This window comes from Ctenocephalides felis, unplaced genomic scaffold (assembly GCF_003426905.1).
Source record: "Ctenocephalides felis isolate EL2017-DRISC unplaced genomic scaffold, ASM342690v1 CF-g0.4_SCAFFOLD_01604, whole genome shotgun sequence".
NCBI classification, from domain to species: Eukaryota; Metazoa; Arthropoda; class Insecta; order Siphonaptera; family Pulicidae; genus Ctenocephalides; species Ctenocephalides felis.
The window spans coordinates 5470978-5483484 of record NW_020537758.1 but is presented as its reverse complement, the minus strand read 5'-3'; the positions used below and the strand labels follow the sequence as shown (position 1 = coordinate 5483484).

The 12507-nt window shown below is 27.1% G+C and overlaps 2 protein-coding genes across 2 annotated transcripts in view; one reads left to right on the top strand and one right to left on the bottom strand.

Moving 5' to 3' along the window:
• Positions 1-373: 373 nt before the first annotated feature.
• Positions 374-4109, bottom strand: LOC113372918 (cytochrome P450 4g15-like). Its single transcript, XM_026613254.1, has 4 exons — positions 4052-4109; positions 3778-3963; positions 3387-3614; positions 374-429 (listed from the first exon to the last, which is right to left on the bottom strand). Exons 1-4 carry the CDS (start codon positions 4107-4109, stop codon positions 374-376), a joined length of 528 nt encoding a protein of 175 aa, XP_026469039.1.
• Positions 4110-5984: 1875 nt separating this feature from the next.
• LOC113372917 (cleavage and polyadenylation specificity factor 73) overlaps positions 5985-12507 on the top strand; it is a 49607-nt gene continuing 43084 nt past the window's right edge. The window contains exons 1-9 of the mRNA XM_026613253.1: positions 5985-6126; positions 6205-6268; positions 6408-6505; positions 6592-6720; positions 7539-7716; positions 7788-7877; positions 8350-8410; positions 10033-10298; positions 11408-11537. Coding sequence (XP_026469038.1) covers positions 6056-6126; positions 6205-6268; positions 6408-6505; positions 6592-6720; positions 7539-7716; positions 7788-7877; positions 8350-8410; positions 10033-10298; positions 11408-11537 — 1087 coding nt within the window. The 5' untranslated portion in view covers positions 5985-6055. The remainder of the gene's footprint in view (positions 6127-6204; positions 6269-6407; positions 6506-6591; positions 6721-7538; positions 7717-7787; positions 7878-8349; positions 8411-10032; positions 10299-11407; positions 11538-12507) is intronic.

Genomic DNA, 12507 nt, shown 5'->3' with positions numbered 1-12507 from the left:
ATCAGCGTCCCAAAATCAATCGAAACCAATCAAAACATTTTGAAAATCGCGAAGAAAGCCGATTTTTTTAAAGAAAAATCGATTTTGCAACCAAAGATTTCGATTTTTCGGGGGGGTGTATGTGGGCTTATCCAAAAATTGATAGCATTTTTGAAATCAGCATTCGAAAATCTTTTGGAATCAGTCAAAACATTTCCAAAATAGCGAAAACAAATCTATTTTTTTGCTAAAATTCCGATGTTGCAACCATAGTTTTTGTTGTTTTCCAGTGGAACACGCCCTGAAAGCTCATCAAACAGGATGATTTCGTCCTTGGTGTAATAAAAAATCATCCAAAAACATGGTCCAATAAGTTTTTGATCATAAATTTCCTTTAGTATAGGGGAGACCCAGATTTTATGGTTCCTGTTCCTATAAGTGCATAAGTACCTGTGAAAAGAATAAATATTCATTCTGAAGATATACATTTAAAATAAGATTACTTGTTACTTAATACCAGACTAGTAACAATAAGTAAGCTTTGAATAATTTGTAGGTACATCATTTATGTTAATCGAATAACTTGATATCATTTCCAAAGTTAAAAAAAAGCTCTTAAAACAATCCATGGATAGTATCCATGGATTCAACTTCAAATAAATCATTTATTATAATCGAACAATTTGATATCATCACTGTAGTTTTAACAAAATCATGAACAGCAGTCTTTGCTTTTAATATTATTTATGATTTATGAATCTAAATTTTATCTATTTTTTACTTATATAAATAAATTAAAATGCCTAGAACAAAATTTTCAAGTTGTTTGATAAAATGTACACAGACACAAATTCGCGTTTCAGTTAAAAATTATACGAAATTTTAGTACTTAGTAAATTTGATATAGTGTTTATTAATGTAAACAAATTAACGTGCCCAAAACGAAAATTAAAAGTTATTTGAAGAAAAGTAAAAAAAAAGTCCCAAATCTACATATTACGTTTAAATTTGCGTTTCAATTGAAAATTGTTCAAAATTTTGATATGCAAGTATATAAAACAATTTATACTATTTGTTAGTAAATTTCATCTAGTTTATACTAGTATAAACAAATAAACTTGTTCTGAACATAGTTTTAAAGTTATTTGACAAAATGTAAAAAATGTCCATAATCCACCTATAGCCAATTATCAAACTCAAATCTGCGCTTCAACTACAAATTATTCAAAATTTTAATATAAAAGTGAATATAACAATATACAGCAAATTCAAGCAAAATTGTATCTAGTTTATACTAAAATAAACATATAAAATGTCCGGAATAAAAATTCCAAAATATTTGACAAAATGTAAAAAAAAATGACCAAACTCGCATATCGATTGCAATTGAGTAAAATTTGTTTGATAAAATCCATGAATTCGATATGGTTAATGATTCATAAATCTTATACAGCATAATTATACTTTTAGCTCGCTAAAATCATTATTCTGCTTTTTAAAATATTCAAATATTTAAAAAAAATTGTTGGTAATTTAATTTTGTGAAAATTTCCTAAATATTTCAATAACATTAGACAAACAAATGATTTTTATTTCATCAATTAAACTAATTATTTGATTTAATTAATAATGGCACTTATGATTCAAAAAAAAAAAAACATTACTTACAAAGAGCATTTATGTATTTTGATCCATTTGTATGATGTAAATATTGAATTATTACTAACAACTGCACTTTTAATAAATATTATGAACACGACAATTAATACACAATTATTTGTTTTCAAATAAGACATTCAAAAACGTATTTCCTTATATAAAAAACAAACCTTTTGTTTGAACAATGAAAAAAAATATTATCCACTTTTAAGAAATTTTGAAAAGTAAGAAAAAATAAACTAAATCTGACCTGTTCTACTTGATTATTTTAAAGATATCTATCCACGGATTTTTCACTAAATTTTTGTGGTTTTATTTTCAAATAAAATATTCATTAATTAACACATTTGAAAACACATGTGAAAAGTAACCTGTCACAACAGACATTTTCAACCTGAAAACAAGTCAATTTTGACGTCTGACGTTTGTCATTTGTTTGACGTTTAACCTTAAACAATATAACTCAATTTTGACGTTTAATGTAACAAATTCGTGTATTAATCATTATTTTGAATGAATATCACAATGTGTTAAAACAAATATCTGTTTAGAATTATGCCCAACAGTTTGCCAAAATGTTTATAAATACATAAACATGAATCACTTTGCCTTAAAATTAAAATATAAAACATTTGTTTGGTACTTACCCAAATCATATTTTCACACAAAACACACTTTAACTTTAAATCTATTTAAATGTATGACAAATGGCAATTATTATTACGATAAAGACACTTGTTGAACCAAGTCTCTGACAGAACTGACTGTTGATTTATTTTAAAAATATTTACAACAGAAAATAAACATAGAGCATAGAACGTGTATTTATATAGACTGGTAACACAGTTTTTAGTATCAACAGTTTAGCAGCAGTTTAATTTAGCATAGTTTTCTTTCTATTTTTATTATCTGGATTGTCTTTATCAATTATATACATGTAAACTTAATTAATAAAACAACATTTGTAAATTTCAATACGCACATAAATTTATTTCATCCAAATTACACAAAAAACAAAATAAAAATAGTAATTACTAATTAAATAAAATATACAAAATATTCCTAACATCTCTCTCGACATGAATTACTTACATGCAAAAATGTATATGATAGAAAAATTATTTAAATTCGCAATAATAACAACAAATTCATGATTGAATATATGAAAGTAATAAATTGATACAAGTATATATACAAATTTACATTATTTGATTTTTTACACAAAGTGCATAACTCAATTCTTCAAGTGTTTTATTTACAAAACCAGCTACGAATTTGTGTTTTTGATAAAAACCCTGATGATAGCAGTTTTTTCAATTTTTTTTATATATATATACAGTTGAACTCCAATTATCCGAATTAATGGGGACCGGGACTCATTCGGATAATCAAATATTCGGATAATCGGAGTTTGTTTTTAAAATTGCCATTGGAGAGAAAAAAAGTTACGTTTTGATATTGCACTATTTTTTATTGAATTAAATGAAAGAAACATGTCATTTTCACATGTTTTAAATATAAATAAAATGTACTTATGTACAAGTTTAGAAATAAAAATCATTGTTTTGTAAACATCTCCGTCAAATCAAAACAAACAATGTGCCTACACTGGCTTTGCTGGTGGAAGAATAATAGCGCGCTTATTGTTAGACTTTTTTTGGACATTTTTTTTTCTGAAAGTGATTCGGATAATCGGCGATTCGGATAGTCGGAGTTCGGATAATTGGAGTTCTACTGTATCTATATACTTGTATCAATTTTATTATTAATTTCACACTTCTGATGTCTATTCTCTAAAGTCCTGACGGAGCTTCCGGGTTTCCGGGGCGTCAGGCGCACCTTGAATCCTTCGGCCCTTTTCAGGATGATGTCGGCCTGAAGCCTGAAGTCCTTTTCGGTTAAGTCGCTGTGGACGCGGAAATTACGAAGGATCGTCGACAGGATTATCTTCAATTTTAACATTGCGTATTTGCGACCTGGGGAGGAAAAGAACATATACGTTTAGGCCAAGTTTCAGAGTATACCGAGACATTGTAGGTCATTATGGTGTTAGACAATTGTGTTGGACAAGTTTGTCGAATGTTACAGTAATCTTGCACCAACGGTTTAAAAGTTACAAGATTTATTAAGTGTACTTGCCTACACAACTCCTTGGCCCTGCCGAGAACGGTACGAAGGCGTAGTAGTGCCTATTGGCAGTTCGCTCCGGCAAGAAGTTGTCCGGATCGAACACGTCCGGATTCGGAAAGTGTTCCGGCATTCTGTGCATTTTGTAGGTGCCGACTATGACTGTGCATCCGGCAGGAACCACAAAGTCACCAGAAACTAAAAGGAAAAAATAGTATATATTATTTATATGCGATCAAATAGTCTAAATAAATGCTAATAAATGATTAAGCTATTAATTGTGTACGTTTCGACACTATATGTGTGCCATCATTCTTGTCAGAATTTGTTTTGAACCATGGCATGTGGGTACTCTAAAAACATAACTTTTCACAACTAAACTAATCGTATAAATTTCAAAATTCTATCTTTATTAGTTTAGAAGAAACCTTAAATGACGGTTACATCGTATTTGGAACCTAGGCATGTGGGTACAATTGTATTGACAAAACAATTGCTATGTTACAATATTCGGCAAACTTAAAGGTAATAAAATTATAACTATTTTATTCATACACCAAAATGCCGTATCTTTAACTTTACTATATCAAAATTGCATTCAAAGTGCAAAGTTATAGTCTAGAAAACTGTTGAACTCATCATATAGGCAATTCATACGACAATCTTCTTAAGAAGAAAGTTTTTAGAGAAATTCAAATCAGGTAACTCAAAAACTGCCATTTTTTGCACATTTAGCTCTGTATCTTTGAAATGGCGGGACATGCCTTTGCCAAAAACTAATCACCTCTTCTCCCAATACTCCGTTTTCTCAAAAACTCGATTTGTATTTTCTGCACTCTTTGCTCCGTATCTCCGTAACTGCTGGACCTGCCTTTGCCATTAACTAATCAGCACATCTCCCTATCAATAGGAATCGAATGTTTTTTAAACCATTCAAATCGATTGATCCGTGCGCCCGAAATCATCGACTAATAATTGTCTCCACACATACACGCACAATAAATGCTTTCTCAGGTATGCCAAAATGTTCAGAAACCTTCAAAACGTCGAGAAATGCAAAATTTTTCATTTTATAACTACCCCACACAAAGTTAATTAAGGGGCACAACTAGTGTAACCGCCTAAAAAAAGGTGATTTTTGGGAATTTTTATTAAAAAAGCTACTTTATCAATCATTTCAAAATTTTAGGAATATATTTATACATGTTTTAAGAATACATAGTAAAATCTTTGAAAAAAAAAATTAAATATTTTTTAAGATATCGTCGATCTCCAACGGCGCGAAAAATCTCTTTAAACTAGATAATATAAACGACGATAAAAAAAATCAAAAATTGACAAAATGACGGCGTTTTTTTTTAATAAAAAGTCGAATTTTACCCAAAATTTTAGTTGTTTTTGCACTGCCAAAATTCGGTTTTTGATCCGATCAAAAAATCGATAGTTCATTTTACGGAGAACTATATATAGAACATGTAAATAAAATTTTTTAGTGATCGGATCATTTTGTTTTTGAGTAATCGCTGCAGCAAATTCGGAAAATGCTGTTTCGAGAAAAACGCGTTTAAAGATTAAATGATCGTTATACTATTCACTAATATATACTCTTTAAATGGCTGTAACTCAAAAACTATTTAAGATATTGATTTAAAATTTTAGTATGTTATTTCTAAAGGCCTATCGAAATATGGAAAAATTGAAAATTCGATTTTTTGAAAATTTCACACTAGTTGTGCTTCTTAACTGCATATTTATACTCATTCATCTGTGATTAACTTTATATTAACTTTATATGTAATACTTAATTTGAATATCAATGATGAATACTTCTTGTGTGAGCATAAATTAATCTAAAAAGACTAATATTGAGAGCATATATTTTTTAGGTAAGTAGTATTAAATCCACACAAATCTATATAAGGGAAATTACCATCTTTATCAATATTAGCAAATATTGATCAACATAAAACAATTCCCATATTTATATAAAATTTTGGAGAAACTCTTTATTTTTGCATATACTGATACGAAAGCATGAATAATAAATAGATATACATAAATAAATACAATAAATAAAAAAATAAACAAATTAAAAGATAATTTATCTTTTTACCAATTCAATTCAAATTTCGCGCTCTTTTTCGACGCCATTTTCCAACATGGCAACCCTAAACAAACGTCAATGTCAAACACCTCAAACAGTTCTAACCTCAAATTTACAACATACCGGAGTATTTACAAATAACTAATAATATATTATTTAGTTTGTTAAATTAATAAATAATTTATAATGTCTGTTAAAAGGAAACCTGAAGGACAAATTCCTGCTGAAGAAAGTGATTTGTTACTCATAAGACCTTTGTAAGATAAATAATAATAAAATTATAATAATTACATGTAGTACTTTTCGGTATTAATTTTGTTTATTGTTTCTTTAAGGGGCGCTGGACAAGAAGTAGGACGATCATGTATTATGTTGGAATTCAAGGGCAAAAAAATTATGGTAATAGGGATAAATCATATATATGTGTACACGAGTTTGTTACTTAAATACATTGTTATTGTATACATACATACATATATATATATATATATATATATATATATATATATATAATTATATTTATATTTATTTACTTCAGTTGGATTGTGGTATCCACCCCGGTTTATCAGGACTTGATGCGTTACCATTCGTTGATTTAATAGAAGCAGACGAGATTGATCTTTTATTAATTTCACAGTACGTATAAACTTAACTGCACTTACATATACATATATATATATATATATATATATATATATATATATATTGTAATTAAATTGCAGTTTTCATTTGGATCATTGTGGAGCCCTGCCATGGTTTTTGCAAAAAACAAGTTTCAAAGGACGTTGTTTCATGACACACGCTACTAAAGCTATTTATAGATGGTTGTTGTCTGATTATATAAAAGTCAGGTAATAATATATTTTTATAAATATAAAAAATAAGTATATATATATATATATATATTTATATATATATATATATATATATATATATACTAGATGACCCGTCAGACATTGTCCTGTTTCCACGTCTACAATTTTTTGATATCCTATACTAATATTTACCATTTACCTAAAAATAATAATCATTCATTTTTACATTACTCTTCACTCCAGAATGCATATACATCAATTTATATTTTAGGAGAATTAATTTGTCAAATCCTGTTCATTTGTGTATCATTCAATCTGCCATACATATACTGTATCGTATATTATTTTAATTTCTGGCGAATCTCAGTTGCTTTTGGGCAATAATAATTTAGATATTTCATTTTTCTTATTCATAATCATAAATTTTTTATACATATTCTAATACTGTCTAGGCTGATAAGTGAATTGAAATTTTTGGCAGACAGTTTTCATTAGTTTTCAATTTCAAACAATGTCTCATACTTCTAATGTCCTTTTAATAATGATAACCAGTTTTTTGCATTTTTTTCATTTATTTCTACAATATTACTATATTTTTATAATCACCTACATCCTAAAAAATTCCCTCAATAAACTTCAGAAAGATTTATCAAAATCCGAATAATCGTTTAGGAGGAAGTTATTTACATACATCATCACATTATATATATATATATATATATATATATATATATATGTATATATATATAATATAATGATGTATGTAAATGACCTCCTCCCAAACGATTATTCGGATTTTGATAAATCTTTCTGAAGTTTGTTAAGGGAATATATCATTATTCTTTTTTTTTCAGTAACATTTCGACAGAGCAAATGTTATACACCGAAGCAGATTTAGAAGCGAGTATGGATAAAATTGAAACCATGAATTTCCATGAAGAACGTGATGTCCTTGGTATAAAATTCTGGGCCTACAATGCTGGCCATGTTTTGGGTGCTGCTATGTTTATGATAGAAATTGCAGGAGTCAAAGTAAGAAAAACTTGATTTTACTAATTTTTACAAGTCACTATTTTATTGTTGTTTTTTTTAATTTTAAACAGATTTTGTACACTGGTGATTTTTCGAGGCAAGAAGATCGACATTTGATGGCTGCAGAAATTCCGGCTGTACAACCTGATGTACTAATAACGGTAAAATTAAATATTAATTGCTTAAATTAATAATAATTTAAATCCACTTTTTTATCGAAAATAATCCAAATTTTAATTTTAATTCTGACTAAAGTTCTAATATACTTCAAACAAATAATTCCAACTTTGCAATATAATTCTTATAAATATTAGACAATGTTACGGTGTTTATTTATATAATAATAATCTATTTGAAATTCAATATTCCTCGAACATTTCTTTACGGTACGGGAAGTTCCAGCAATTTACCTTAAGGCACGATGCCATACACTACTAGTTTAAGTAAAATTTTATTTAGTAAAAACATTTTTCCAAGCGCGCAGCGATATTTTAAACTTTGACAATTTTTTATAATTCAACAGCTTATCATAGGCCTATAATATTTTAGTATGTTCTTTTAGAGTATGAAATCTATCTTTTACAAAATTTTATTTTGATAAAAAATTTATTTAGTTAATTATTTTTGTTTTAGGAATCTACATACGGAACACATATACATGAAAACCGTGAAGACAGAGAAAACCGATTTACAAGTAAGTATTATATATATATATATATATATATATATATATATATTATTTATAGTAATATTTTAGCATAAAAAATGTGGTTAAATCTTTCCGTATCAAGCACGATTGTAATTATTATTGAGTTCGCGCACGCACTTTTTTGACGAAATTATATTTTGCCAAAAAATTGTATGAAAGTGTAAAAAGTAAGTTACATAGTTAAATAACCTATGAAATTATATATATATATATATATATATATATCCTTTAACATAATTTAGCATAAAATTGTTGGTCGACATTTTATTGCATTTTACGCACGTTTCTATTTATGAATGAGTTCAGCGCGTGTACTTTTTTGACAAAATTGTATTTTCAGGAAAAAATTTCATGAAAACTTATTAAACCAGTTGTGGAATTAAATAGACAATAAACGGATATATAATAATGTATACGTCTTTTAACAAAATTTACCAGAATTTTAGCTTGCAAAATGCAGATTCGCATTTAATTCGCTTTCACGCGCGATTCTATGTATGAATGAGTTCAGCGAGTGCACTTTTTTGACAAAATTGCATTTTGCTAAGAAAATTTATATTAAAGTACAAAAAACAATTAATGACGTTAAATAGTCAATAAAATCTAATCTCAATAAACTGATATATAATAATATATACATTCTTCAACAAAAATTACGGGAATTTATTAACTTCCCGTAGGGTAAGTTATCGTAATGGGCCGAAAATCGGAATTGAAAATTTTTACATTTCTCGACGTTTTGAAGGTTTCTGAACATTTTGGCATACCTCAGAAACTAAATGGATGTGTGTGTGTATGTATGTATGGATACAAATTTCCAGTCACGTTTCCGGGCGAACGGATCAACCGATTTGAATGGTTCAAAAAACATTCGATTCCTATCGATAGGGAAAAGAGCTGATTAGTTTTTGGCAAAGGCAGGTCTAGCCGTTTCGGGGATACGGAGAAAAGAGTGCAGAAAATAGAAATCGAATTTTTGAGAGAACGTAGTATCCGATTTGAATGATCTAAAAAACATTCAATTAGTAATGATTGGGAGAAGTGTTTAATAGTTTTTGGCAAAGGCAGGTCCTGCCATTTCGAAAATACGGAGCTAAATATGTAAAAAATGGCAGTTTTTGAGAGAACTAAGCGTCCGATTTAAATGATTCAAAGAACTTTCTGCTTGTCCTAACAAAATAATTGATTTTGGAAAAAAAAAATTTCAACTTTTTTTTTTTTTTTAATTTTTTGTATATCGAAAATATTCCAGATTTTATTTTTAATTCTGACTATAGTTCTAATATACTTTACAAATAATTTCAACTCTGCAATTCAGTTTATATAATTCTTATAAATATTAGACAATGTTACAATATTTATAATAATCTATTTGAAAACATTCACTATTCCTCGAACATTTCGTTACGGTACGAGAAGTTCCAGCAATTTGCCTTAAGGCACGATGCCATAATTGCCTCAAGACAGAATTCCACCCACAGCTAGTTTACGATTTTATTTACGAATCAGTGAGGTGCACATTTATGGCATATATATATATATATATATATATATATATATATATATATATATAGATAATTATTATATTTTTTATTATCTTTTATCAGGTTTAGTGGAAAATATAGTCACCCGCGGCGGAAGATGTCTGATACCAGTTTTTGCATTAGGACGAGCCCAAGAATTATTGCTAATTCTGGACGAATATTGGTCAAATCATCCAGATCTTCATGATGTACCAATTTACTATGCTTCATCCTTAGCAAAAAAATGTATGGCTGTTTATCAAACATACATAAATGCTATGAACGATAGGATTCGAAGACAGATTGCTGTTAACAATCCTTTTGTATTTAAACACATCAGTAATCTTAAGGTAATAAAAGATACATGATTTATATATATATATATATATATATATATATATATAAGGTTGTCAAATATCTCCCTTCCGCCTTTTTGTATTATAAACCAAGAGCAAAAAAGCGGAAGGGAGATATTTGACAACCTAATATATAATGTAATTAATATCCTGTGGTACTCCGATGTACAAGTGTTTCGAGAAACGAGCGATTTTTTTCCTCGACATACGAACAGAATTCGAGAGAATGCCTTTGAGCGCGTAAGAGTTTTCTAAGAAAAATATTAGTGTCAAAATGAAAATATGAAAATTTTTGTGGGTTGTAACAATGATTTTTTGACATAGTAGTGTTTTGGATGTTTTATGATAGTAAATTATTTTATATTATAGTTTATATTCTAATATTAATTGTGTAGTAACGATTTACCCACGGTTACACAATAGAAATATAATATCCACCCTGAAAGTTCATTAATAGAAAATCTTGCGTAAAATTCCTATTTTTTTGCTAGACTTTTTGTTTGATTGAAAATTTTATTGTCTATTTAACGTCATTAATTGTTTTTTATACATTCTTATAAATTTTCTTCGCAAAATGCATTTTTGTCATGAAAGTGCACTCGCTGAACTCATTCATACATAGAATCATGCGTGAAAATGCAAATCTGCATCTTGTAGCCTAAAATCATCGTAAATTTTGTTAAAGAATGTATATATTATTATATATCAGTTTATTCAAAATTTTATTCTCTATTTAACGTCATTAATTGTTTTTTATATCTTCATATACATTTTTTTTGCAAAATGCAGTTTTGTCATTGAAGAGCACTCGCATCTTGTAAGCTAAATCTGCATCTTGCAAGCTAAAATTTCCGTAAACTTTGTTAAAGAATGTATTATTATTATATATAAGTTTATTGGAAATTGTATTGTCTATCTAATTCTGTTACTGGTTTATTAAGTTTTCTTATAATTTTTACGGAACAAAATTATTTTTAGTAGAAAAATTGCTGCGATATACGAGCGTAGTTACGGAACGAATTATACTCTTATGTCGGGGTACCACTGTATATATATATATATATATATATATATATATATATATACATATAATTTTTTTTCAGGGTATAGACCATTTTGAAGACGTAGGTCCATGTGTAGTAATGGCTTCACCAGGTATGATGCAATCAGGTTTATCACGAGAACTTTTTGAATATTGGTGCACGGATTCAAAAAACGGTGTAATCATAGCAGGTAAGATGACGATAATTTTTTTTATTTCAAAAATAATAGCTATTTATATTAATTCATATTTCACATTAACTGGGATTTACTTTTATTACATAAAATTGTTATAAAATACTCAGAAACGCATCGGCGTTTGGAAAATATTTTCAGTAGACTGTCAATATACAAATTACAATTTAATATAAATTTTATATTTTATTAAATTTTATATTTGGAATAAACATTTATAATTAAAATTACCATACAGTAAAATTATAATAACAATAATAATAATAATAATAATAATTTACAAATTTATAAGATCATTTAGAATTTTTCGTTTTAGTCTTGTTTTTATTATTATTATTATTATTATTATTATTACTATTATTATTTTTATTATTATTATTATTATTATTATTATTATCTTACTATTTCTATTATTGTTATTTTGTTATATTTTATTATTTTTCTAGTATTATTTTATTATTCTGAAATTTTATTTATATTATTTATTAATCTTATTTTTATTATTATTTGCTTATATCTTACATTAAATCATATTACGGATATTATTTTCATATAAATTTTAGCCTTTGCTCTTTTATTTATTTAAATTTATATTATTATTTATCAATATTACTTGGTGTTAATAAATTAGCAGTTGTAATAATTATTGAAATTAAAAAAAAAAAAAAAATACAGTAAAATTAAACATTTATAATTTTATACTTTCGATATAAAACGAAGAACATATTTATAAATGAAAAATGTTAAAAATGGTTTATGAGAAAAAAAATCAAGTAAATGGTATTCCGACTTACGTTTCATTTTGCCAAAAATGCTTAGTTAAGCCTATTGGGGATATATTTCGAAAAGATTTAATAAAATGCCTAATTAGCAAAACTTGCAATTTTTTGTAGATTTTGGATTGGAAACTAATCTTGATCTATTTTAAATCACATATAATCTTTCATTAGAACTTTATTGATGTCCA

What these genes read in the sequence shown, in the direction of transcription:
- LOC113372918 (XM_026613254.1), bottom strand. Translation starts at nt 4,109, where the DNA reads ATGCCATGGTTCAAAACAAATTCTGACAAGAATGATGGCACACATATA. An exon ending in AGGGCCAAGGAGTTGTGTAG is followed by an intron (nt 3,615 to 3,777) that starts GCAAGTACACTT and finishes TTTCCTCCCCAG; the next exon opens with GTCGCAAATACGCAATGTTA. An exon ending in TAATAATAAAATTGATACAA is followed by an intron (nt 430 to 3,386) that starts GTATATAGATAC and finishes TTCTTTTCACAG; the next exon opens with GTACTTATGCACTTATAGGA.